The sequence below is a fragment of the Poecilia mexicana genome, unplaced genomic scaffold, assembly GCF_051168715.1.
Source record: "Poecilia mexicana isolate PSO_F unplaced genomic scaffold, ASM5116871v1 scaffold_1, whole genome shotgun sequence".
In the NCBI taxonomy this organism is placed as follows: Eukaryota; Metazoa; Chordata; class Actinopteri; order Cyprinodontiformes; family Poeciliidae; genus Poecilia; species Poecilia mexicana.
Window position 1 is genome coordinate 17,487,925 of NW_028263370.1, and position 27,659 is coordinate 17,515,583.

The 27,659-nt window shown below is 39.9% G+C and overlaps 2 protein-coding genes across 5 annotated transcripts; both read right to left on the reverse strand.

Moving 5' to 3' along the window:
* Positions 1-5,519: 5,519 nt before the first annotated feature.
* LOC106927304 (uncharacterized) lies at positions 5,520-13,250 on the reverse strand. Of its 2 annotated transcripts, XM_015002786.2 has the most exons (11): positions 13,022-13,247; positions 12,902-12,932; positions 11,354-11,940; positions 9,819-10,077; positions 9,648-9,719; positions 8,573-8,614; positions 8,104-8,204; positions 7,947-8,008; positions 7,537-7,703; positions 7,159-7,314; positions 5,520-5,993 (listed from the first exon to the last, which is right to left on the reverse strand). In XM_015002786.2, the coding sequence occupies exons 1-11, from the start codon at positions 13,100-13,102 to the stop codon at positions 5,620-5,622; spliced, it is 1,932 nt and encodes a 643-aa protein (XP_014858272.2). In that variant the 5' UTR covers positions 13,103-13,247; the 3' UTR covers positions 5,520-5,619. The 2 variants fall into 2 exon arrangements, with proteins under 2 accessions (XP_014858272.2, XP_014858269.2); XM_015002783.2 differs by having other exon boundaries at positions 9,648-10,077; positions 13,022-13,250.
* Positions 13,251-14,468: 1,218 nt separating this feature from the next.
* On the reverse strand, positions 14,469-26,099 carry b3gnt2a (UDP-GlcNAc:betaGal beta-1,3-N-acetylglucosaminyltransferase 2a). 3 transcript variants are annotated; one of them, XM_088005706.1, is made up of 3 exons: positions 25,848-26,099; positions 17,057-17,157; positions 14,469-16,370 (listed from the first exon to the last, which is right to left on the reverse strand). In XM_088005706.1, the coding sequence occupies exons 2-3, from the start codon at positions 17,075-17,077 to the stop codon at positions 15,153-15,155; spliced, it is 1,239 nt and encodes a 412-aa protein (XP_087861832.1). In that variant the 5' UTR covers positions 17,078-17,157; positions 25,848-26,099; the 3' UTR covers positions 14,469-15,152. The 3 variants fall into 3 exon arrangements, with proteins under 3 accessions (XP_087861832.1, XP_087861830.1, XP_087861833.1); XM_088005704.1 differs by having other exon boundaries at positions 17,057-17,179; XM_088005707.1 differs by lacking the exon at positions 17,057-17,157.
* Positions 26,100-27,659: the final 1,560 nt, after the last annotated feature.

The following is a 27,659-nucleotide window of genomic DNA, read 5'->3' on the forward strand; positions in this document are numbered from 1 at the left end:
ATTCAATCAAGTCTAATAAAGGAGACATTTTTTACTCAAGAGCCCAGAAAATCCTCCTATCACTTTGTTGGCCCATCAAAACACTTTAAAGCTCCTTAGAGATGCAGTATGTAACTTATGAAAATATATCTTTTTACATATTCCTTTAAACTGTCACTATGTCGCAACCGTATGGCATGAGACTGATAATTTGTGAAAAAATTTTACTTCTCTGCCTTCTCCCAGTGCTCCCAGTGCTAACTAGCCAATCAGAGATACAGAAAAAAAACTGTTTTCCTGGAACAGTGAGTGGTTTCTCCACCATTAGCACATTTAGCAGCAAGTACACGAGATTGATTAACAACATTGAGAGCTTCCTCCTGGCCCTGATTGGTTGTTTTTGGTAGGGAGTGGTGCATTTCTTCAACAATCCTTTTACAGGTTATCTGTCATAACATGGAGACAGTTTTAACAAATATGTAAAAAAAAATAAATATATATATATATATATATATATATATATATATATATATATATATATATATATACATATATATATATATATATAAATCCCCTTCTCACCCTCCGCGGGTGGTCTCTCTCTCTCATCCTCTGAGCTCAGGTCCTCTATCAGAGGCCTGGGAGAAAATAATGCAGCAAATAATGTAAAATGCTGCTTGGAAGAATAGCAATGAAAACTGACACTGGATTTATAGAAGGAAAATGTAAAGCTTGTTTGGTGAATTTGCTCTTGGTATGTTTTTGTTTTTCTGCTTTTGGAAGGACGACAAAACTAACTTCAAACATCTATTTCCAAAAGAAGTTTAATGGTAGATTTCCACTTTTATTTCGGCTAATAAATTAGAAATTGGTAGAAGAAGAGATTCCATGAGAGTGTCATAAAATCAAACTGTAAAATATCAAAACTGTAAGATGGAATCCATTTTTTTCCAATTTCTGTATGAAAATGTAAGCTAATATGTCACGGGTGGATATATTTTTGGACTCTAAAGGTTTCCCTTTACACCACCATGCCTTCACTCTCTAGTTCTCCATCTGCCATCTCTGCTTCACAATCTTATCAGAGCTTTTGCAGAAGGGACTCCAGAGAGCTGCAGAGAAAAGGCCTGTGGAGAGTGTGAATGTGTGAAGCACACTGGGCCCAACACCACCGACAGATAAACAGTTTATCAGCCGGTTGGAGAAACTCCGCTGGAAAAAGGGGGAAATCTTTCCAAAGATGGGACAAAAGTGGAGCGGGCAAATGGAAAGAGGCGGGTAGAAGTAGAAAATAAGAAAAGCAGGTAAACCAGAGGTAAGCAGCAGCTGTTATAAAGCGAGGCCCATTACATCGCAGTGGCCAGACAAGCCCGGTCTTTCAACTCAAGAGGTGAATTTCAGAAATGAAGCTGCTGATGAAAATGATAAAAAAGCATAATTCTCGTATCCCGTCACTGCAGAGGCGCTTGACATTTCTGATGACATTTGAGCCTTTTTGAATCCGCTTGCAAACGCTGCATTTCATCCCGTCGTAACGCTACACTTCAGAAAAGAAAAAAAATCCTTTATCTGCAAGATTATGCCGCTGTATTATATGAAGGTATTATGCAGCGCTAATAGTGCATGTAGATACCCCACAAATGATACTAAAAATGCCTCGCATAACATACAAGGAGGATTTGGCCCTTCAATAAAAGAATACTTCCGAGTATGCAAATACCCACAAAAGAATTGGGGCTTAACAGATTTGACTAGCTCAAACAAAGGCGTGAGGCTCTTTTCCCAGGATGCAACTGTCCGTCAGTTTGTAGGATTAAGGCTCTGGGTTGTGACAATGTGCTGAATGAAAGAGGACAAAGAGACATTTCCTTTATTACAGGGATATGATTATAAGTGCATCTTTTTTTTTATGTATGGCTAACGAATGATTAAAGCCCGAGGAAGGAGATGGAGTGAGAAGCCGAGGCCGCACACTGCCCCCTGTAGGACAGTCATGCTCATGGCGCCTGGGTTCCTTTCAAAGGCAACAACTATATTCATAAGACCGTGGCAACACGCTTTAATGTGCATAAAATAAAATACATAAATTTATTTTTTCATCTGTTTCCTTCCAAATGGAGCTGAATTATTAACTTATGGGCTCTTCATATCAGTTATCCTAAACATTTTACACGGAACCTCTTCAACCTCATGTTATTTATGTCTAATAGAATAATATCAGAATATTCCTTAGTCAGAAAAGACCAAAATTATAAAAACAAATAAAAACAAATTGAAACACCCACGGGCCCAGTCAGAAGTTGCCATTCATCTTAAGTCATGGTTGTTGGCTTAATCTAGTATTAATACAACATGAAGACAGAAAACATGCATAAGACGCACTGAAGTACGAGTCACATTTATTTAGAAACTGTTAAATGAAACCTTGTTCATGTTGTTCACTATGTGTTTCTTTCCACATACCTCAGTTTTGTGGAAATAATGATCAGAACTTGTTCTGTTAGCAGATTAAGTTGCCTCTCTGCGAGTTAACCTGGGCAAATTGGATGCTTTTCTGAATAACGCTCTCCTAGTCAAACAATCCACAAATCTGGCCTTTATGGAAGGAGGTTAAAACTGCAGTATATAACTTTTATTTAAAAATGTTTTTTATATGTGTGTTAAAGCTGTCACCCTGTTGTCACAGTTTGTCATGATGAGACAGATCATCTGTGAAAAGTCCAGTCTCTTTCACCTCCGCCATGCCAATCCTGGTCTCCCTGGTCTGAAAGTCTCAGTTTTCAGTTCGCCTTGCAGGGGAAACACCAGAAAATCTTCCACTGAGAACAAAATTAAATGTTTTATCTGGAAGCTTTAGGGATGGATCTCATTATAGCAACATGACAACTGACCCTTTGCACTTGGCCAAATGAAATTAATTTCTTCAGGCTTGCTTCGATCCATTTATGACGGCATTAGCGATTGGATTCTGTTCTCTAAAATAATACCTCTGTAAGAATTTGGACTCCCCTCGTGGTGCAGGCTGACTCTGAGCTGCACGTTGTGATGGTTTTGCCTCCTTATCAGCCCAAGCAGCTCCTGCGACGGCTCACCACCCAATCACACTTCACTCGCCTCTGCTAATAAGAAAATAAACTGCAGCAGATCCAGCTTCAACAAGAGAAGGGAAGTGTTACAGGTTAACCAATGCTGGTGGGATTACTCACCTGCTAATCTAGATTGTAGATGCAAGGTCAGCATTTTTCAGCTGGAGCCAGAACAGCTGAGGGAAGAAACCTGGATGGATTCCAGCATCCACCTCTACAGCGGACGGTTCTTATTTTAAACCCAAAACGAGACAGTTGCGACTCCTGGAAACCAGAACATCCCCTGATGAGCTACATTCATTTTACTCTCAATCCTGATGGATTTTTTGTTTATCTTAAACAATATGCTTTATTTTTCTTTCAGTTTTTCTGTCTTTGTGGTCAATAACTTTTCGGTTTTGTTCAAAATTATCCATACAATCTATTAGCATTGTTTATTCTTCTTTTGAGTCTCTTATTTTAAGAAGCTGTCACTGTTTTAGAAATTTAAAACATTTATTATCAACATATTTAATGCAATGTGCTTGCAAAATGAATACTGGAGAACAACAAATGTTGGAAAAATTTAAGCAAATTACATTCTTTTCACTAAAAAAAACCCCTAAATAATATACAAATATTTCTTGATATATAAAATGACTTCAAATAAATGTACAATAAAACAGCAGCCAAACCTGCTGCTTCACCATTTGGCCCACAAAGTTGACATCGAATTGAAAATTGCTCAAGTGCAGAATTTTCTTCTAAAAGTGCAAAAAAATGGACCAAGTGAGGCAGAAACAAGAACATTTTAGTCAGATTTTATGTTTCAATGAGTAAATAAGTGTTGGATGTTTTATGAGAACATGAAACTAAATGCCAAGCTTTGCTCACAATGCTAAGTAATCAAGAGCACCTGATGCACAAAGTGTGTGCAATTTTCTGCCTTCATGTTTTCCTCTCCACATTTTTCATTCTTAAGTTTTGATAAATTTGATATGGCATAACCAGAAACCAGGCTCTTTTGCTATGATGCCTTAACCTTTTTTTTTTTTTTTACATTGCTGCAAGCAGCATTTTTTCAACCAGTGCATATAAACAAAACAAAAAGGTGATCTGAGATCCTGCAAGCTTGCAAGATGTGAGAAAATAGACATCTGGCTGTAAAAGGCAGTAAAAGATGAGGAATCTGCGCATATTGCTGACAGAGAGGGGTGTGAGGTTTACTTGACAGCTGCTTGCTGCTCAGATTTTTGCACAGGAGAGGAAGAACGAGGAAGTGCCGACCTCTCTGGCCCTCAGGCTGCCAGCAGAGAAAGGAAGCAGAGCCTTCAGGGCGGACCAACCGCTGACAACCATCTACTCCTCACCCAGCAGCAGCTTTGTGGGGATTCTGTCCTTGGGGATTCTGCCTCCTGGACGTGAGGAGCATTCAGCGATTAGCTCGGTGCACGAGCAGCAACTTTCAAAGCGCACCACCTGGTAGCACATCTTAACCCAGAAATAGACGCCCAATAAATCTACACACATAAATTTAAAGGCATGTCATTTACCGCTTTTCCTTTTCAGATTATGTCAAGATGTTATTTCATTTCATATTCAAAGTGTAGAAATATGTGTAAAAGCAGGAAACCATAGAGAAGAGAAGCAAAGGAGCAATGTTGTTTCAGTTAGAAAATCTGCTTTAGTAATATTCCAAATGCATTTTCATCAATATAACTTCTGCTTTACAAAAAAAGACAGATTTTAAAATTTGTTCCAGTCAACAAATAAACCACTATAAATTCTCACATTTGAAAGTTGCATTTTGTTTTTCAGACTTATGAGTTATGCCAGTGTTTGTTTAGGTTTGCCAATTAATTGGTAGAAATGACATTTTATTTTTGCTCTGTCAGAATTGCTTTTATTCATCAGAACTGGCTTTACTGACAGTTACATTAATAAAAATAAGTAGATTACAAGAATAAAGTCAATATATCGAGAATTATTTTAATAAAAATTGCAAAAAAATGGTTACGAGAATACTATTGACTGTCATACAGCTTTATTCTTGTAATGACTTCTCATAATACTTTTCCTTTTACTTTATTCTTGACTTTATTCTCAAAACATTACTTATTTCTGCTGTAATCTCAAGATGATTATAATACAGACTTAAAATACAACATTTTACTATTCTTGTACACATTGTAAACTATTTTTTCATTTGTTTTATTTCAGGCCTGGCCCTACTCCATCGTAGGTTGACCTTCTGGGGGTCTTACAATAAGGTGAGAAGTGATTCTTCACTGCTTTGGATTAGCTGCTGTAAGCCTGTATTAGAGGTTTTCTCCAGCTTAGAAAACTGGACCCCACTGTCTGCATGCTGTGGTACCAGGTAGGAAGATTTAAGCAGGCAGATATACAAACTACAGCCAATACAACATGCAGTCATGGCTGCACGTTTATATTAGCAGATAAAACAGAGAAATGGTGTTTTGTTGATATTTTAATTGAACACATTGCATACAGTGGAATATTATTTAGAAGAGGAAAAAAAGGCATCTTAAAGAATGCAGACAAACTTGGTTATGGGTTACAACTTTCCGCTCTCCTGTGGGTCGATGTAGCCGTCTGCAGGCAGCAGAGAGCTGAAGCGCAGCAGACGCAGATCCACAGGGGGGCAGCGCTCCTTCCCTGGAGCCCAGCTATCCCTGCCTCCTCTTGCAGGCGGAGGCGGAGGGGGGAGGTCACAGTCAGTGGGAGTGGAGTAACTGTCGTCAGGTTGGAGATGGTTGTTGTTTGGGTCGGGTGGGGAAATGCTGCTGGGGCAGCGGACTACGAAGCCTCCATAGTGATGGCGGTGGTAGAGCGTGCCGGCCACCGCCAGCAGCGTCAGGATGAGGGAGCTGAGCAGGAAGAACAGGATGTAGACCCCTTTAGTCTCCGAGGACAGGCCGGATCCGCAACCTGCAGGCGGATAAAACAGCTGATGTCCAGAAATGTTTATGGCAAGTCTGGCTACAATCAAGGAGAAATGTTTCATGTCTGGTTTAAAAACTTATGTTTCCATACTTTACAGGGGCAGGATTATATAAAAAACTTTAACTTTATGTCATGTCATGGTATTCCCTCATCAAAAACATACCCGATGTGTTGAACTGATTCTTTCATGCATGTTTGGGAAATCCTTTAATCTCCATAGCAACCATTCAGCTGTGCAAAATGCCAAGGTGGACTTAGCCCCGCCTTCGAGACACAGCTCCTCCTCAGAGCTGCAGTTTCCAAACTACCAAGCTTCCCTCGTGACTCTCACTCAGCTCCTTCAGACTAGCCAGCAGCATTTAGCAGACACCTGGTGGAACTGTCCATCTGCTAAACTCTTTATACGAGATACTTCTCAGTGCAACGCTGATAAAAACATTATTAAAGGGTTAATAGGAGGGATGTTGTGACAACTTCCTGAAGGCGGCGTTTCAGAAAGAACAGGAGTTTCTTAAAGAGACAGGCCCTATTTCAAGGTGCTAAATATGAGGTCCCATTTTTTAAAGTCATTTATAGCATTTTTCTAACAACTGAAGGTGACAGTTATTTGACTGTTATAAAATGGCTGGAAAACATAATGCTGGCCCTTTAAATGTTTCAGTATTTTTTTATAAAGACAAAATAAACTATATCAATAAGTTAATGGAACAACAATTCTGAACATAAAATTTGATTTGATTCACAAGTCAGTTAATATCACGATAGACACGTGATCAATATCAATAGGAAATACATCCAATGAAATGTTCAATGTCCTTCTTGACACCAGGCCTGTTGGGTCACAATCCAATAAGGATTTCTTTACTGAATCGTTTTCAAGAGAGTGAGCTTGCAAATTTTTCACCTTTTTAGGCAGTTTTTTTGCACAACACCTCAACATTTTCTTCTTAAAGTTTATAATGAAATTTTGATGCAATCTCTGATAGCAGCAAAATCCTTTCATCAGGAAAGCCTTTTGATGCAAAGCCAGAGTAATAGCTTGGGTTTCCTTGTGGTTAAGCCAATGATTGCTCCATCATAAACCCATGTAAATTGATCATAACTGTAGTTTAAAAACTTTAAGCTGTGCAGTCGGTCAGAGCAACCGTACCTGCTGGCTGCGCCTCCATGCAGGTGGTTCCCCCGGATCCCAGACGGGACTCATCCCTAAAGCCTGCTCTGCAGCGGCAGGCGTATGTGCCAAAGTGGTTCTCACAGTCTGCGTTAGCGTCACACAGAACCAGCTGGGTCCCACATTCATTCACATCTGAAAGAAACGCACACAGCTGGCTACTGATTACACAAACATCCGTTTTCAACCTTTCCTACATTAAGCTCTTTTACTACAAAAAGATTCAGCAGTTTTCAGAAACTTTAGTGGAAAGTTAGTCAACGACCTGACATTTGTTTTTGAGCTGTTCAGCATCTTCATAGCATCTCATCTAAACCCAGTCCATGTCAGAGATTCAGTGAAGCCCCGACGTGATACCTGCCGTGGACACAGACAAGACGACGGCGCTCCTGTGGTTGACTCTCAGGTTGGCGCCTGTGGCGAGGAGCCCCTGCATAGCTGAGTGGACAGCCCTGTGGATCTGCACGCCTCCAGGCCCATGACTGATCTGCAGCCAAAGGATGTAGAGCGCTCCTGCATTCAGCCTGCACACAGGATCACCATGAAACAGTTTTCACAAACTATTCTTTATTTCACCCACATGCAGGTCGCTTTGGTGTTGTAAACTGTTGGCAAGGAAGTCAGATTATAGCCTGGTTTAATTAATTAGTTCATCAATTATGAATACCATAAAAAAATGGATTTCAGTAACAAAATAAAAATGAAACCAGAACCGAGTATCAAAACATGCTGTGTGATCGTAGCCTAACCGGCCGTTCTGACCAAACCTCTTAATTCTTTTTGACGAGAGGGAAAGTCGTGTGTGAAGAGCTTCCAGCTGTTTGCTGATCTGCAGAAACACAAAAGGTAAGTGAGCTTGTTTCAGATCGGTGAAATGCCGTTTCTTGTGTTCAGATCATAAAGTTCTCTTTTGAAACAACAGACCAAAGTCTTCACTGACAGCAGCAGCAGCTGAGCCAGACTGTCCCAGGAATCCTCCACATCGTGACTGAAGTTCACCTCAACAGCCACTTCAAACAGGTGATCTGTCAACAGACCCAAAACACACCAACCCATGTCAAACCGACCCAAAATAAATCAGAGAAAGCTGCTTCAGAACGCAGCAGAATCCTACAGAGGGTATTAGAGTAATTGTACATAGAAAACATTTTGAGATTAATCTCAAATTTTCTAGAAAGAAAAATTAAAAATGAAGATTTTAGAAACTCACATTACCAAGTTTTTTTTTGTAGAAAATCTTTTAGATTAATCTCAAAATTGCAGTTTTTGGACAGAAATTTACTTTTAAAAAAAAATTGACAATGGTTCTAGTACGCCGTCGTAGGATTCTACAAAATTATTGGCGAAAAACAACTTTTTATTTTTGCCATTTTTTACTTTAGGTCCTACTCACCACCAGGCAGATGTGGACTCTCCGATTTATTTTTCATGTTTGCTGTGAGTCACACAGAAGAAAACACATCTGCAGATTAAAGAACTAAACATTCACTTTGTTCTTTTGTGCTGTAATTTGAGCTCTCCGAACCTTATAGTTGCATGGAAATTAGGATGCACTGTGTAAGTTTAAATCCCAGCTCTCTGTACTCATCAGTAACTCCTGAAAGCAGTCAAGTAGAAAACTTAAACCAGGATCTTTCGAGGGGACATTCTGGATTCTTGGTTTTTGTTTTAAAGACCAAATCTTTTTGTTTTGTGTGCAGAGGTGGAAAAAGTGCAGAGATAAATCAATCAAGTACAAGAAGTTTCTATGGTTAAGACTTCACTCATCACAAATCTCCAAGTAAAGGTAGCTCATCTAAAATGTAGTTTGAGCAACAGTTACTTCAGTACTTTGTTGACAGCGGGAGTGGGGAAGGCCATGAAAGGGGAGTTTGGATTATCTGAAGTCAGGTTCAGAGAAATCATCAGAAATTGATTTTTTTAAAATAGCAAATATCTCCTCTGGCTAGCAAGCTACTCAGAGACTTTTGGCAAAACTTTGACATTTAAAATGTTCATAAATTGGGTATGACGCTGAAACATCACAACAGACCCATTTTTACTTTTGATTCTGTGCTACCAGTACACTGTATTGTAAGTAGTCCGTCATGCATTTTAAAGTTCAATACACATTGTAAGAAAAAACATCATCCTATGTATTGAGTACAACATTTTATTTGGTGCGACTTGATATCCGGTAACTGCTGTTGCGCCTGAATTTCCCCCTTTATGGAACAATAAATGCCATTTCTATTCTGTTGTATTCTTATATTAAAGCCAAAAATCTGGAAGATTTAAGGAACCAATAGTCCAGCTAAAATCATTTGTAGCTGCAGAAAACCAATTTGATTTCAGGGTTTAGACTTGCTTTAGGACCTTTTTGGTTCTACTGAAAGGGAAATTAAGATTTTTCAACATCTCATGAATCAACATCACATGTGAACAAGCAAGCATAAATCTGCAGAATCCACACAGATTGATAGACTCACAGTTCCCTTTGTGTTCAGACTGGGGTTCCACCACTTTAGTCTGGTTATGCTTGTGGTCCATATTCTGGGTTTCTGTGCCGTCAGAAGAAGAAGATATTTGCTGGTCTGACGCCTGATTGACCCGCAGTCTGTCATCTGCTACTTTTTCCAAACCATCAGGAGAGACCTTACCATTCAGGCTGCTCTCATCTGCAGACACAGCTTCCACCGCTTTCCCTTTTCTTGCTGTTGGAGTGTCGTTGCCAGGTTTGAGTTCAACACGCGGCTGTGGTGGCGGGATTACAGAGCGACCGGCCGAGTCGGCCTGGCCGGAAAGGCTGCGAATGGCTCCTCTTCCTGACCGGAACGTCCTCTGGGTGGACGTCGGTGCAGCTGTAGCCTGGTAGACATGGGAGTAGTTCTTCAGGGGTGGATAGCGGGTTTTAACTGCCTGGGAGTGGATAAGATTTCAGCTTTAAAGATTTATACAATCAAAAACATTTTTACTGTAATAGTTGTGGATTCTCTTCTTACGGCTTCACAGCATAATGTTCTGGACTTCAGCAAAAGTCTACAATATTTAAATATGGAGGTCTGAGGTTATAGATTATTAATACTCCTCGGTCATTTAATACACAAATTAGGATGGCAAACAGTACATTTAAAGGGGACCCATTAATTCACTTTTTGCTAGAGGTGAACCAATAAATTGGCCCCGATTTCCTTGATTTTGGGAGATTTTTGATCAGTCGACACAGTGAAGCCGATCTTATCCATCAATCTTATCTACCTCGGCCAACGTCTAAAAATCAGCCACTGTCCTCTTTTTCTTTTTTGTGAGATGAGTTTGAGCGAAAGGTCGGCTCACAAGGTCATGTCGGCATGTTTGCAGCTAACAATAGTCACCTCACTTTCACCAACTCAGCAACTTTCTTGCTACATTTAACAGTTGAGACAAAATCAGAATCAGCAGGTCAGACTTCTTAGAGATTCGTAATCAGCGATCAGCCATTTAGGTCTCAATTACAAAAATTGGCCATCTGTTACCTCAAGAATATTTCCAAAATTAAAGGACTAAAGTCTCAGCAAGATCTAGAAAAACTCGTCCTTGTGTATATCTGTATTTGCATTGATTGCTGCAACTGTGTCTTCACAGGTCTGCCGAAAAAACAAAAAGTCATCAAATAGATTCAGCTGATCCAGACGCTGCTGCTGGCGTTCTGACCAAAACCAGGAAGCTAGAGCACATCACCCAGTTCTAAAGTCCCTTCACTGGCTCCCTGTAGCTCAGAGAACAGACTTTAAATACTGCCGTTAGTTTATAAATTACTGAATGACATAACACTAACATACATTGCATCAACCCTCCAGATCTCTCAGGTCTTCTGGTTCTGGTCTGCATCTCCAGAACCAAACATGGAGAAGCTGCATTCAGCTTCTATGCACCAGAAATATGGAATAAACTTAAAGAAAACTGCAAAACAGCTGAATCACTGAGTGCCTTTAAATCTAAACCAAAACCCAGCTGCTTAGAGTTGCTTTTGATTAATAATAACTGGAACATTAATTCATACATTTACTTGATGATGGCATTTGACTAATGTTTATTCGAATTAGCTACTATGTTAGATACATCTTACAATGTCACTACTGACATAATCCTAACATGTTTCATTGCTTTTTCATTGAATTTGTGTGAAACCGCCTGGATGTGAGAGAGAACTCACCTCTGCACCTCCGTCTCCACCCAGCGGCACCCAGGGCAGCCCAGCCATCGCCAACTGCTGATCATAATAGTCATACGCCAGGTCATCGTTTTCCAGCTCCACGTTGTTTGCTAACGGCTCAAATTCACTCAGTCCAGGAGAACGTTCTGACTCCTGGCTTCTTCCTGTTGAGCCTTCCTGTGGGTTGTAAACCACCGGTGGTCCAAATGCTTGGTAGTGGCCATAAAAACCCCGGTAAGGAGGGTCAGGCCAGCCCCCAATCAGGAGCACCACATACAGAGTGTTGGAGGACGATGTGTGCTTGGCTTCCTGCCAGCACTTCTGCAGCACCTTGTGGCCCCCTGAATGGGCGCCGGGCTCATCCACATGGATCTGGTCCTGTTTCAGTGGGCAGGCCTCATCAGGGGTCAAGTCCTCCAGGCGGAGATGAATCCTCTTCCCCGGCTCCACCTGAATGGTCCAGTTGCACCACAGAGGAGGGTTGGAGCACAAATAGTCTGGGGAGAAAAACTCGCCGCTGTCGCTGTTCAACAGCTGGTGGCAGCTCCGCAGGGCGAAGAAAGCATTGCTGTCCCCTCTGGGTCCATCTGAAGAAGAAGAAACCAACCATGCGATAACGCTCAGAGCCTGACAAAATGTTCATGCTCCACAGGAGCTTCTATTGTCACATATAGGCCTGTCACCAGATGATAAAATGTAAGATATTGTTTTGAGATCGTTTTCTCAATAATTGTCACAAAAAGAGAATTTGGCAAAAAAAAAAAAAAAAAAAAGGAAAGAAAAAAAGTGCACCTTTCTTTTGCCAAAAAATTTAGGTAAAAAAAAAATAAATCACAATTTTTTAACTAAAAAAAGAAAGAAAGAAAAAGAAATCACTTTTGGCAACAAAAAAAAGAAAAAAAACTGCCATTATTTAGTAAAGTGACAATTAATAAAATGAATACCATAATAATAAAAACTTCCTCTGTCAAAGCCCAATAAACTATAATTTTGTAAAGAAGACTTAACACTGTAAATGGGAGATATTTTAACTATCATGACAACCAAAATAACTAAAATGGAAATAAGAACTACACTCATTTAAAACCATAACTAAAATGGATTATGATGTCTCTAAACAAAACTGCCCTTCAAAAACAAATAGTAATATCAGAATGAAAATCATCAAGCTCATTTTAATTCATCATGCAATTAACTGGTTAATTGCAACAGGCTTACACACCAGAGCTATGGTTTGAGATAAGTAAGTCTTTGTTAAGATGGAAAGCAACCAAGACATCACAGCTTACTGTAGATGTAATTTCACATTTTTTAAATTCAACTAAATACAAAACAAAAAGATTGTCAGGAGCCTAATATTCTGCTAGTTGGTATGAATTTAATATCCTGTGGCATTACACCAATAAAACCCGCTTTAAATAAAACAGGAAGCTTTTCTGCATTTTTTTTAAATGCTGTATTTTTCACTGTATAATTATGCACCTTATTTTTTACTGTACAAGTTGTATAAGTTCTTGTTGTAACAGAGAAAACACAACGCATTCTCACCTGGAAGCCTGTTGACTCCTTCTGTGTTCCCCTGCGGAGAAAAGACGGTCATGTAAATACAGCAACATGAAGAGTTAACCCAGAAGCAGCTGCTTTCGGGGGAACGTCTCCTTAACCAACCTGTGCGTCACAACGTTTCCCAAATGTCAACAGGAACACCAGCAGCGTGCTTGGAAAGTTCAAGCTGCTCCTTTTAGGCATTTTACTACCTTTACCTTTACTGTTCAACTTTTTATTGGAGTAAGGAAAAAAAGAACCAGGCCAAAGAAAACTTCTCTGTTTCAATCAAACTCCTTTCCCTTTCCTGTCCACGCAGGTGAACCTCATCAAGTAATGATTGGATTTCCTTTTACAGCCTGCGGGGTTTATTTCGTCCAGCAGATGTCGCTGTAGTATTTCAAATTTGATCCGAGGATGGATGGACGTCTTAACTCCACAAGTAGGTTCAGTGTACTCCTGAAGTTTTTAGACAAATTACTTGTTTAAACAAGTAAAATACAACAACTAAATAATATTGTTTCTTTTATGAACCTTTCAGCTATTCAAAAACAACAATAATATTCAATAAAAATACAATTTACAACTCAGCCTGTCGCAAAAAGCATATCACATTATAATGATCTCAATAAATTCCACTGCGATTATTAATATTTTTTCAATGGCAATTTTGTTTACAGAGACATCCTAAATAATTTTATGTATAGTTTCTGTTGTGTGTTATCATTTAAATTTTATTTATTGTTTTTGGTTGCGTGGTGTTTTATTTTTATTATTTAAAATATCTACCAGCTCCAGTGTTACATGTTCTATACAAAATTAAAGTTTATTAGACTTTAAGAGGACAAACTTCCTTTTTGCCTTTATCATTAAATTACTTTAAAATGGTCTCAAAACAAAAAATATGATCATTTATTGCAATAAATATTGGGATAGTTTATCATTCAGCAGCGTTTGTTATTATGACAGTCCTATTTATTAATTACATGATAAATTAAAATGATCTTGATAATTTCCATTATGATGATTAATATTTTTTGAAGGGCAGTTTTCAAGGATTCAAGGATTCTTTTTGTTTACAGAGACTTCATAATCCATTTTATTTATGGTTTTGATTAAGTATGATCAATATCAATAGATAGTGTAATAATTCCACTTAACCTCCAATCAGAACTGCATGGCATTCTGGGGGATGTAGGCAGAAGAAATGCTTTAGCTGAGCTGACCAAGGTTGGTGGCATCAACTAACTCACTCACTCTTTGGTTACCTAGCAACAACCTGCAGAGTAACCTTCACAGGTGCAGTTTCAGGTTTTGCCACTCTGCCTCATAACTGCTTAAAAATAAATGAGTGTAAAGTGAAAGGAGAAAATGAGTCAAAAGGAAATTGTGGATAATAAAGGAAAGGTCATGCCTCCAGGTTGGCAGTATTTCAGATATTTAAAACAAGAAAATTAACCAATAAATATCTATATCAACTGATATGAAACACTTAGCGATGTTCTCAGACCTCATCCTCCTCAGTTACCTCCTCCAGTTCATTACAAAACCAGTAATTCACACAGTAACATTTTAATCCTTGTACTTTAATGAAATACTCCTATTTAAATCAATAAAACTGTATAATTACTTTAAAGACGCATTTTTCATCTTTTGCAAAAATATGTTCTTTACATATTTGTTAAAACTATCGTGACAGTACAGCATAAGACGGATAGTCTGTGAAAAGATCAGTTTCCTCCACCTCCTCTCTGAATTAGAATCAGCAGAAATGCACAGCTCCTGGTCAAAAACAACCAATCAGAGCCAGGAGGAGTGTCTTAGCGCTGTCAATCATTCTCATGTACGTTCTGTTAAATGTGCTAATATTGCAGAAACAACTTACAGTTTCAGGAAAACTACTTGGCTATGCTAACTAGCATAGTTAACATAACCAACAATGCTAGTTATGCTAGATCATGCTAGCATAATATGCTCCTTTGTGGTAGCAGAGAGAAAGGGGAGAGTGAGTGCAGCTCATATATGAGGATGATTGACTGCAGTAAGACCCGCCTCTTGGCTCTGATTAGTTATTTTTGATGGAGCTATGTAGCAGGAACTGGGAGCACTGGCAGATTTTTTTCTCAGATTATCTCATATTATAATTTCATGGCATAATGACCATTTTAACAAATATGTAAAAAAAAACATATTTAAAATACTCAATGAAATGCAGAGAAGATTGTCTGACAACTTTAAAACCAGTTGAAACGGGTCACTGGCAGCTCAGCTCAGGGTGAGTAATCCACGGCCAGATCTCCAGCATCTCCTGCGGTGTTCGACTGTGAACCAGCATCAGGCTTCTGTAGATGCATGGGTTGTCCCTGTACTTCTCTTCAATGTCAAACGTCCTAAATCCTGGGTGCTTTTCAGGCACCAGGCCCAGCTTCTCCAGACACATCCCTGTGTAGACATCGTCAATGGGATACAAGACCACCTGCTGAGAAATGTTGGAAAGACGGATTGCTAAATCCCCAGAGAGCAGGTAGCCTCCACCGCCAGCGTAAGGCGGGTACTGCCCCACAAATACACTCTCAGGGATAAAATACTTCAGTTTTGTGTTTCTGTGTGGACCTGCGTTCTTGATAACATCACCTATGAACAAATCTTTGCCTTTGCCCTTAGACAGGCCTCCTAGGAAGTCAATTATTTGTAAGGTGTTAACAAAGACGTCATCGTCACCCTTGAGAATATACTGAGCGTGAGGACAGTACGTGCTGAACCACTCTAGAAAAAGGACTTCTTTAAGGGTGAGGTTGAAGAATGTGTCCCTGTAGTCCCACTGCAGCAGGTCTTTGTGAAGCTTAGCCTCGTGGTTTAGCATCTCCTGCAGGTCGGGGAAGTTGTCCACCGATGAAGTACTGCCAAGCAGGAACACGGTCACCACACTCCGATTGGCTAAGAAGCCAGCGCGCCCCCATGTCTGGCGAATGGCCTGGCGCCGGTCGAAATGCGGCATCAGCGACTTGACCACCAGCAGAAGGAAGGGTTTTTTATCGCAGACGTGGGGCTGATTTATCAGCATTGGATACATCCTACAGCGCATGTGTAGGAGAAAGTCCTGGAACCGCTTTGGTAGGGTGTTGTAGTCCAAAACCTGCATTGGGACCCGGTAATCTGCTTCACATGGGTCAAGAGGTCCGGTATCATTAAGCCAATCCGGCAGAGAAATGAAGGAGCCTCCAAAGAGTTCTGCGTTGATAAGCGGGTTGTTAATCACGTCCAAGCGCTGCTGCTCCTTGTTCCAGAAGGATTTGCTCACTAACGTTAGGTGCCAGAACCTCTTGGATGGAATCCGAATCCCCTTCGGACCGCCTTTGTGCCCAAGTTTCCATGAAACACCCACCAGAACACAGATGAAGATGTTTATCATCATCAACATGCAGAGGGCCTTTCCTTTCTTCCGGCCCAATGGCATGTGTGCACCCTGAATCTAGAAAAAAGAACCATATATTAGTAAAGGAATACAACAGCAAATAAATGAAAAACCAGAAGAGCCATGTGAAGACTCACAGTAAAGGCAGAATGAATAGGAATATGCAGAAACATAATAGCCCACTTTGAAAGGATTGGGAGAAATATGTTACAAGTAGGTTAACGGGAAGTTTGATTCCCCAAAGTTTGGTTTTAGAGCTCAAACTTAGGCCACGTTTTCCCTCTTAATTCCCCAGGAACAAATTTTCCTCATCCCTTCTCTAGTACCTCCTACTTTCTCCGTAACAAAGACAGGCAAGCAGGAATCAGACGTTTCCAATTCAGCCATGCACATGACACCACTTTACAGGCAGCAGTGGCTCAGTGGGCTTAGACTGCACACACAAAGGGCCACATAAATATTAATATTAGAACTTTATTATGTGACTATGCAGTTCAAATAAAGTGTAACACATTTACACAAGAAAGTATTTAATCACTTGTCACAATTAAGCAGGGAGTTGGGCAATCATAAACAATCCCAACAAACACATTGAAGTAACACAGTATCGTAATAAAATGAGGAAAAGCTATAAAGTATATCTTTTGCAAGATAATAAATGTGCTCTTTCTTCAGAAAAACACATTTTTTTATAGTTCAGACTGTGCCCAGAGCAAGTATTGTACCAAAGAGGTGTTGCATACCTCTGAAAAGGCTGACACCATGCTGGTTGGGGGTGGCACTCACTTTACCCCTAGTTTCACATGGATACGTTCCAGCAAGGAGAAGCTTCTCTCTGTTATTTCTGTAGCCATCAGGAATTCAAACTGTAAACATTAAAGCAGTAGGAACTGTTTCTGTTGAAGTGAATGTGATCATTCATCACACATATTATCCTCAGTAAACCTAATAAATGTTTATGCAAAGTTAAATGTGATTTATTACTAAATACACACAGCAAAAGGTGCCATTGTGTTCTGTGTGTTGGGCTGATATTCAAACAACATAAATGTTGATGTTAAATGGGTTAATTATTTTGTTAATATGCCACTAAGTGCAAAAAGATACAGACACAAAACTACTTCTAGATAGTTTTGTGGTGCGGTTTAGTCATAAACCACATGAGGAAATTACAATAGCGTATTAAGGCCATTGTCTAAAAAAAAACAAAAAACTTTTAAGACTTACTCTCAGAAATGTTCTAGAAAAAAAAGGACATTTCTGAATCTTCAACTTTCAGAAATGTACTGAGTTACGTCTAAGTGTAACAGGGTTTTATTTAACAATATTGTAGATATAAAGTTTGTCAAAATTTGTGTATTTATTCTTTGAATTAATTTTGTTCAGTTCTGCTATGCTGCTCTCTGTGGTTACCATAGCAACCGGTTACTGACAGCTCCTCCCCCCCTGTTGGTAACTGTGGTATGTATAAATATCAGCTCTGTGTTTTCTTTACAAATGTTTTTAACATACACTTTAGGCAAATTTCAAAATATTCAGTGTTTCATGAGTAATTTTGCTATGTTTTGTTTACACTTTTAACTGTTATCATTATTAATGTTGTCCATTTTAGCTATGTTTAGTTTTACAAATGTTAACTGCCTCTAACTGCTGTCAGCTGCTCGTTGTTGGGAGCTATTGCTTTGTAATTTGTATCGGGTTATTTATTAAAACATTATTTATTTGCATTATCTCAGGCCACACATTACCTGTGTGAGGAGGAAATCCTCTCCTTAATTAAGTCATTTTTGGGCCAATCCTTGTGCTTTTTATTTATCTGTTCATTTATCTGTTGAATATGTGTTTTCAATAAAATAATTAATTACTCTAGTATTATTTATTTTATTATCCGTTAGCTCCAGAGGATGGCTTTCCTTTGTGTCAACATGTCAGAACATGAGTTATAGGCCAGTAGTTCCTCAGTAGTTGGTGGCTGCTTGATACCAGTAAAAAGTATAATTGCAATATTAGGTGCCATCGATTTCTATGTGTTGATATAATGGTATAATATTGTGATCACAATATTTGGCTAAATGAATCTACATTTTTCTGACTCACAATGACCACGTCACTGTTTGTGAGTTGTAGCATCTAAGTCAACACACACAAGTGTCGGCAGTGAGGGGATGCCACCTTTTCAACATATTAAAAGATTTTATCGGCCTGCAGGATTTCTATGCATGGTACCCAGCAGTATTGCAATGATGATTATGATACGACATATTGTGTACCTCCAATCCTCAGTGTAAAAAAAACAAAAAACAAAACTAATCTAACTCCGTACAGCACTTTGTAAACGGATTCCAAGCCTTCTAATTTTTCCTGTTTTGTTATACTATAGTCACAAGCTTTACTGTATTTTACAGGGATTTTATGTGATAAACACACATTGAAGTGCATGACTGAAAAGATGATAGAAAAATATTATTTTCATTTGCTTTACAAGAAAAAAGTTGAAAAGTAGAGATGCATGGGCACTAACATCGGTATCAGCTGATATTAGTCATTTTGTAACATATTGGTATCCGTCCAATGAATAAAACTGGGCTGATATTAACATCTGAGTTTAACAGAAGCAGTGGTGAAGTTATCGATGTGGTTGTTTGTTTCAAGGTGTCGGATGAGGACTAAAATATAAAAATATATTTATCTACATCAGTGATGTAGATAAATATCAGTTATCAGCCAAAACAGCAATATTTATCAGATATCAATATCGGCCCAAGTTTTCATAATGGTGCATCCCTACTGAAAAGTGTGGCATGCAGTTGTACTTATGCCTCCGGTGTCAATACTTTATGGAAGTATCTTTTCAGGTGTACTTTCACCAGGTTTGTACTTTATGACAACAGTCATAAATATTCATGAAGGCTTATTCATGTTCATGACAGGTGTTTATGACAGTGTCATGTCAGTCTTATTCAACCCCTGTCGAGAAAAGTCGAGCTCAGCCCACTTCCCCATGCTGGAGATTTTAGTTTAATAATAACAATAAATAAAGTTATCTTTAAAACTTTACACAGGTGACATCAAGACCCAACAGTAGAGTCAGACGGTAATAAAATTAATCTGGTTGTGTGTGTTGTTATTGTGTCCTGCTTTAATTCTACTTTTTTCTATATAATCATAAAAAATCATAGTCTGACAGAAGGAAAGTTATGAAACAGGAAAAGCAGGTTTCCTGGAAAAAGAGGAAGTTTCCAGCCTGCAGTGATTAAAAATAGTTCAGACTGCTCATTTTGAGCACTAAAGGTTTAAGGAATAAAAACTAGACGTTTTGAGTAATTGGATAAAACCCAGAGTAAAATACTTAAATTAATAATGATAACTTATGATTAAGCCGATAATTAATATTGGTTTAACCGGTGGTTGATGTTGGTTTGATTATAAGAATATTTACACTTACTCTTATACTTATTGAAATACTTACAGGTGAAAGAAGTAACTGTAACATGGTGTCAAATGATTAGAATAATGAATTATTATTGGTTTCTTTTCAGAAATGTCTGTAATAACTCACATCATGATTATAATAAGAGTAACTAATAAGTAATGGTTATTATAATATTATAAGTGAATGCTAAATCAGAGAAACTAAAAGGTTATAAATGTGATTTTGACATTGAACTGGAAATGGTGTAAAATGTGTAACTGTAACTAAAGGTCACTGATGTTGTGTTGGAGGTAGATGGTAGGTGAAAGGTCTGGTGGAAAGAGGAACTGATGGGAGAGCGGAGGTGTCTTAAGGCCTTATTGCTAAACTTTAAACGTACCTAAGAGAAGGTTAGACACAAGAGGGCTGTTGAGCAACTCGGGGACATTAGAACAGACATCAGGTCATGTCCAAAGATGGTGATGGATATGAGATTATCGGTCCAAGCAGTCAGCCAATGAAACAGGCACAGCAACAAAGCTAGCCAATGCAAATGCACCAAAAGGGTGGATAAACCCTATATAAGGTGAGTGCAAAAGAGGAATCTTTGGTTGGATCCTTCAGGCAGCTTCGAGCCAAGATCGAGATGGACAAAGAACTCTGCAGCTGAAGAAGAGCCGGGGCCACAGAACCGAAGACTGTTCTGCACATGGGGACCAACCCGTTAGCCCCGCAACATGTGGCTTCAAATTGCACTTTTCTCAGCTGGGTTCGAGACCCCAAAGACAAAGCCAAAGACAAATACCAAGGCAAAGATGAAGATAAAGACAAAGACAAAGAACAAAGGCAAAGAGGAAGAACTGGTGTGTTCCTTCCATGAGACCAGCCCTTCTACATCTCGAGAGACCAGAAAGATGGTGAGACGAGGAGAAAGGAGCTACAGAGCTGCAAGACAAGAAGGAGAGGGCCGCTACGAGCATGAGGAAGTCACCCTGAGGCCCGAGACCTGCCGCTCTGACTCAGTACTCTTCCTGTACTGGGAGCCTCCTGCTGCTGCAACGCCTTTTTCATCATCAGGCCAGTTCTGGGGTTCAAAATGCCAAACTCCGTCCGTCTCTTTCAAAGTTTTCCTTTTTTAGTTCACAGTGTCAGCATTAGGGAAAGATAGGCTAGATTATTGATTTTACTTATTTGATTATTTCTGCTACTGATTTAAGCTGTACTGACCCTTGCAAAATTGCCTTACTAATAAAATAATTAGCATTAAGAAAATCTAAAAGATGTTGTGGACATTCAGTTAATGAGTCACCTTAAAGTTCTTTGATGGTTGTAAAATAGCTATGAAGTTTGATTCTGGGAGGAGAAAGAGGAAAATGTTTTATAGGTTGCTTTTGGCCAAAACTAGAACAACACCCTTGGGACTCGCCCGAGTCACTAAAACCAACCTGGTTCAATAACAAGTGCAAGTTGTAATAAGAGAAAGAGCGACCGTTAACAGGTGTGCTCTGTGAAACTAGCTGATTCCGGGCTACTCTATCTGGCTAATTCACAGGGTGAAAAAGGGTGGGACATCTGGATGGAGGTCGTTAGAAACCAGGCTAGTCTTTCTCGCACCCAGCTTAAACAGAGTTTACTTCAGTTCTGGGTAGGGTAAATCTCGGCAGATTTAGGAAACTCAATTCACCCGTTAGACGGAGAGCTGGGAGCAACATCTCCCTCCTCTCAGAAGAGGAAGTAGAGAGAGAGAAGGGGGGGGGGGGGTTGTGCAACAACAAGGTGGCGCCCAACGTGGGGCCACGCCCCTTGAGAAGAGGTGGGGCACCGCCCCTTGAGAAGAGGTGGGCTCCTCCCAAAGGAGTAGGAGGACCCCACTTTAACCAAGTCAGTAAAAACAGAGGCGAGTATCTGAATAGCTCACTTGGAGGCTAGCTCTTAAGGAATAGAGTTAGTGGTGACTGATCCGGCTGTCAGTCACAACCCTCGCAGTAACTGTATGGCATGCAGGTGAGGGAGAGCTTCTGCTGAGGATAGAGTCGAATATCCGGACGAGAAGCCAGTAGCCAATAGCCTAAACCCATCCCTGCTTGAAGGCTAAAGAGAGGCTTTGGGGGAAAGGCGACTCGAAGACAAAGACAATCATGGATGAAGGAAGAGAAGATGAAGATTGATCCCTGTCTAAATCCCCGTTCCAGTCAGCCCCAGTGAGAGTGATTCTGTGTGGAGAGGGATTTGAGACATGGACTCGAGCGAATCAAAGGAAGGTTGTCTTTGCCAGAATCGAGAAGTGGGACAGTTCTCCCAAGGGAAGGGAGGTCCCAGAAGAGCACGTGTATGAGGTCGTACGAGGCGTGCATGGAGCCCTAGGACATGCAGGCGTACGGTCTACACGTGAGGAACTGGTGGAACAAGACCTTTGGACGTCCCTTCAGACCGTCCGATGCAGCTGTGAGACTGTGAGTATGTGGTCCATACGCAGGGCTCTCAGGGCAGCGGATGGAAGGGTTGTTCATCAAAGAGCACATTACCCAGGGCTTTAATCTGCATGGATGTAGCAGACCCCATGGATAACAGAAAAGAGAGGTCAGGAGTACCTCTTGGTGCTGATGGACATGGTGTAACAGTGACAGCTGTAGAAGAGTAGGTCTTCCCCTGCAGAGAAACTCCGTTCACGTCACGGAAAGCAGGAGGGCGGAGGCGCTTCTCCTTTTGGCCCAGAGAGGGAAAGGGGAAGTTGCGGTTTGCAGTGTCATTGAAAACAGGGCAGAAAGTTTGGATTAAAGCTCAAGATCAGCCTGCAACAACGGTGATCAAGCTGAAATTCAATGGAAAGAATTTTGTGAAGCAAGTACTGCACTGCAAAACAGTACTATTAATGAGGAAAGGGGTCCACAAGGTCAGTGCTCAAGCCAGTTCTTAGCTAAAGCGAACCAGAACATTGCAAGAATCAAGCAACATGCCATCCTGTGTTAGACTTGCCACTATTACAGGATGATTGCCATTCAAAGAACAACTTCAAGGCTTTGACTGGGAGGGCCCTGAAGAAATTGGATTATGCTAAAGAAGAACTCCTGTCACAAACGGATGGATTAAAATGGAAAAGGGACTGAAGTCGTGAGGAAGGAGTGGCATCATAGACAACCACCAAGATCATCCTGCAACAAAGCATTGAACACCTGGAAGGGGAAGGGTCAACAGTTTCCTCCCAGGACCTGAACAACTTCTGATGCCTCGACAACTCCAGTACCCCTTAATGACCTCCAGCGACGGAAAAGGATTACGATTGTGGATAAAGCGTCATGCTGCTTATGCTTTTTGCTTTGTTCTGCTGAACTTCCAGATTTTTTTTTTTTTTTGGAGGTTTCTGCCTCAGCCCGTCAGCCCATCAACCTGTCCCTAAGGATATTCCACATCCTGAAGAACCGACAGTTCATCCAGCTGAGGATCAGAGCGACCTGGGTTCTCTTCGACACTCGTCACTTCCTGGGAGGCATCAAAACTCCGAGGAGGGGGTGTCAAAGAGCAGTGGAGTTTTGAGAATCTTCATCTTCACATCGGCTGCTGAGGCCTTGGTGACAACAGAGGATCTGCATCTTCACATCCCAGAGGACCATCTTCTCTTTCCAGAGGATGACAACGCAGACCTGCAGGAGGGTGTTGGGTTCCCAGCATGTGAAAGGTCCGACCTCGAGGAGGGGGGTGACGTCGCTGTACTCTTCCAGTACAGGAAGAGTACTGAGTCAGAGCGGCAGGTCTCGGGCCTCAGGGTGACTTCCTCATGCTCGTAGCGGCCCTCTCCTTCTTGTCTTGCAGCTCTGTAGCTCCTTTCTCCTCGTCTCACCATCTTTCTGGTCTCTCGAGATGTAGAAGGGCTGGTCTCATGGAAGGAACACACCAGTTCTTCCTCTTTGCCTTTGTTCTTTGTCTTTGTCTTTATCTTCATCTTTGCCTTGGTATTTGTCTTTGGCTTTGTCTTTGGGGTCTCGAACCCAGCTGAGAAAAGTGCAATTTGAAGCCACATGTTGCGGGGCTAACGGGTTGGTCCCCATGTGCAGAACAGTCTTCGGTTCTGTGGCCCCGGCTCTTCTTCAGCTGCAGAGTTCTTTGTCCATCTCGATCTTGGCTCGAAGCTGCCTGAAGGATCCAACCAAAGATTCCTCTTTTGCACTCACCTTATATAGGGTTTATCCACCCTTTTGGTGCATTTGCATTGGCTAGCTTTGTTGCTGTGCCTGTTTCATTGGCTGACTGCTTGGACCGATAATCTCATATCCATCACCATCTTTGGACATGACCTGATGTCTGTTCTAATGTCCCCGAGTTGCTCAACAGCCCTCTTGTGTCTAACCTTCTCTTAGGTACGTTTAAAGTTTAGCAATAAGGCCTTAAGACACCTCCGCTCTCCCATCAGTTCCTCTTTCCACCTGACCTTTCACCTACCATCTACCTCCAACACAACATCAGTGACCTTTAGTTACAGTTACACATTTTACACCATTTCCAGTTCAATGTCAAAATCACATTTATAACCTTTTAGTTTCTCTGATTTAGCATTCACTTATAATATTATAATAACCATTACTTATTAGTTACTCTTATTATAATCATGATGTGAGTTATTACAGACATTTCTGAAAAGAAACCAATAATAATTCATTATTCTAATCATTTGACACCATGTTACAGTTACTTCTTTCACCTGTAAGTATTTCAATAAGTATAAGAGTAAGTGTAAATATTCTTATAATCAAACCAACATCAACCACCGGTTAAACCAATATTAATTATCGGCTTAATCATAAGTTATCATTATTAATTTAAGTATTTTACTCTGGGTTTTATCCAATTACTCAAAACGTCTAGTTTTTATTCCTTAAACCTTTAGTGCTCAAAATGAGCAGTCTGAACTATTTTTAATCACTGCAGGCTGGAAACTTCCTCTTTTTCCAGGAAACCTGCTTTTCCTGTTTCATAACTTTCCTTCTGTCAGACTATGATTTTTTATGATTATATAGAAAAAAGTAGAATTAAAGCAGGACACAATAACAACACACACAACCAGATTAATTTTATTACCGTCTGACTCTACTGTTGGGTCTTGATGTCACCTGTGTAAAGTTTTAAAGATAACTTTATTTATTGTTATTATTAAACTAAAATCTCCAGCATGGGGAAGTGGGCTGAGCTCGACTTTTCTCGACACCCCCTTCAAATAAAGTGTTACCGAAAGTGTTTATGAACATTAACTTTCAAATGTTCCCATAAATCGTTAATTATGTTTAGTCTGGACTTTGACTGGACCATCCCAAATATGCTTTGATCTAAACCTTTCCAGTTGCTACCACTGTGCTTGACTGAGAGAACTCTGTGTTCAAAGATGATGAACATTTTAAGCATTTTTTATTGAACAATGCTTCATATTTTCACCTCTTACACAAAAGCCATATTCATGGAGTGAAAAACTAATGAATTTTTGGCTTCTCCAACCTCTGATTTTTACATCTTTCCCAGAGTTACAATGGACCTCTACAATGTTACAATGTTACGTGTTAAGTGAAATGTCATGTTTTGGTAGATTAGCAGCTGAGCCTTTGACATTTACAGATGATGGATTGAACAGCATGCAGAGAGAAGCTCCGAGTTTGAGAATTATAATCCAACCTTTAAACTTCTTCCCTAGTGTCTTCCCTGTTAAGTCATATTTGCTTACTCTCGCAGAAACTGTTGACAAATTCACGGAACAGGTTGACTAACGCTAAGGTTAAATTACAGACTGGTGTAACCTGTTTAAAAATTAGGTGACTTCTAGTTACACTGCATTTTATTTAAGGGTATCGGAATAAAAGGAGATATACGCACGCCCAGTTTATCAGATTATCCTTCCATTTCTTACAATAATTCGTAATAAAATATATAAAACTTTGTGGCTGTGACGTGACAATCTGTAAAAAGATTTAAAGGGTAAGAATATAGATGTTTGCTGAAATCCGCGACTGGAGTTTCGAAAAACAAAAATGTGTTTGGCCTTGTTTCTAAATACCTTCATGTACAAAAATATTAAACATTATAAATAGTACACTAACCGAACAAATAAAAAGCGTTATTCATTTAGTTTTGATACTAACTTGTGGTTGGTTCTTTAGTCTTCCTTTGGCGCAGACTCAATTCCACCTCCGAACCGGCCGGTGCGTCCTGTAAATCCGGATGGTAACTAATCCAAATCGGATAATAAACTCTTTGTCAGTCACCTAAAGTTATCAAGCGTACAGTCATGTTATCCCCACTCCATAAGCGTAGTCGGTAAATGTTCGTCCTTCCTTCCTGTCTTGCGCCTCGTGACTCCTCCCTTGTGGGGTTTTTCGCAAGCTCCAACGTGCTCAGGATGTTTTCCAGGGCCGGACTGAAACGATTTGAGACTCTGGGCTGAACTGCAGAACAGTCATAGCAAAATGCTTATAAGTGAAGCAACGCAAAGCTTGCAGCTTCCTTTTTGTGCAACAATTCATATTCTTTCCATATTCTTAATGTGCTTAATTTCTGTTACAATCTAATGCAAATAGTTTTGTTAGATCATTATATTTTTCCTTCACCACAGAAACGTTGCTATAAAATCCTTCCATCTAGTTAGCAGATTGAACGGCATATGGGCTTCAAATAATTGATTTTCTTGCATTAAGAAAAACATGCAACATCCATCAGTTTGGATCAAACTTGTTTCTGGTAAAACATTTAATTCATTAGGAACTTAAACAGTAAAAAGGGTTTAGTTGCAGTGAAAAAGACATGAAGATGAGCAGGAACATTTTCCAAAAAAGCAACTGCATCTCTCTAAATCAAGTAAAAGTTTTGAATTTCAATTTGAGCTTCCTATCATTTAATTATGTTTTATGCTCAAGCACTGCAATGAAATATAACTTTGAACTGCTACTGGATAATGACGCTGGTAGTCTACTTTGAGAATCCTATTTGGCAATGTATTAAAGGGCTACTGTGTTTTTTTTAATAATTTGAACTGCATCTGATCAAATCTAGCTCAAAATTTCCAATACTTTCAAATGATCAAACTTCAGGGGGTTTATTTCACACTCAAGGAGTCTTTAAAACAATTTGAAATACAAAAAGAAGTGTTTATTTACCCACCAGCATAACCTTTGATTGAGACAAATGTGAAACGTACAACATCTACATATACAGCTCTGGAAAAAATAAAGAGCCCACTGCACTGAACCCCATTGAAAACCTCCTGGTTATTCCATCAAATATTGATTTCTGAACTCTTCCCGAGTTAAAACATTAGTATTATTGTTTCTAAATGAATATAAACTTGTTTTGAGGTCTGAAAGCACTGCATCCTTTTCACTATTCTCATTTTCAGCAAATAAATACTAAATTTTTGCTTGCAATTTCAGAGACATGTTGTCAGTAGTTCATGATGGGTCTATTTAAACTAGAATTAATCCATATGCAATGTTAGCCTAATCCAGAGGTTCCCAAACTGTGGGGCGCGCCCCCTAGGGGGGGGCGCCGTGTCATTGCAGGGGGGGCGCGGGAAGCTGTCTGGATGAAAAAAAAACAAAACATGAACACTGTATGCGCTGGGTTTTTACCTTAGAATGGCCAACTCTCTGTTATTCCTATGTCAATTTGATACAGTAGAGCAGGGGTCCCCAAACTACGACCCGCGGGCCGGATCCGGCCCGCCTCCTCATTTGGTCCGGCCCCCTGAACAATACCAGAGAGCATTCAGTGTTTTTTTTTCATATATATGTGGATTTTTCTTCAACCACCAGGGGGGCTCTTGAGCAGATATGAAACTTAGTTTCCCTCAGTGAAATATAACAATGAAATCACTGTTTCGCTCACGGTTTTTTTCCATTTGCATTCTGGGTAAAAATCTATCTACAAACGCAAATATGTCGTCGGCAGTAATCCAGCCC

Bases quoted from the DNA above. Each gene is read 5' to 3' on its own strand.
- LOC106927304 (XM_015002783.2), bottom strand. From the start codon at position 13,102: ATGCCTAAAAGGAGCAGCTTGAACTTTCCAAGCACGCTGCTGGTGTTC. The intron at 12,933-13,021 runs GTTGGTTAAGGA...TTTTCTCCGCAG, and splicing joins GGAAACGTTGTGACGCACAG to GGGAACACAGAAGGAGTCAA. The intron at 8,205-8,572 runs GTGAGTAGGACC...GTCTGTTGACAG, and splicing joins GAGTCCACATCTGCCTGGTG to ATCACCTGTTTGAAGTGGCT.
- b3gnt2a (XM_088005706.1), bottom strand. From the start codon at position 17,077: ATGGTGTCAGCCTTTTCAGAG. The intron at 16,371-17,056 runs GTATGCAACACC...TCTTTTTTCTAG, and splicing joins TGGTGTCAGCCTTTTCAGAG to ATTCAGGGTGCACACATGCC.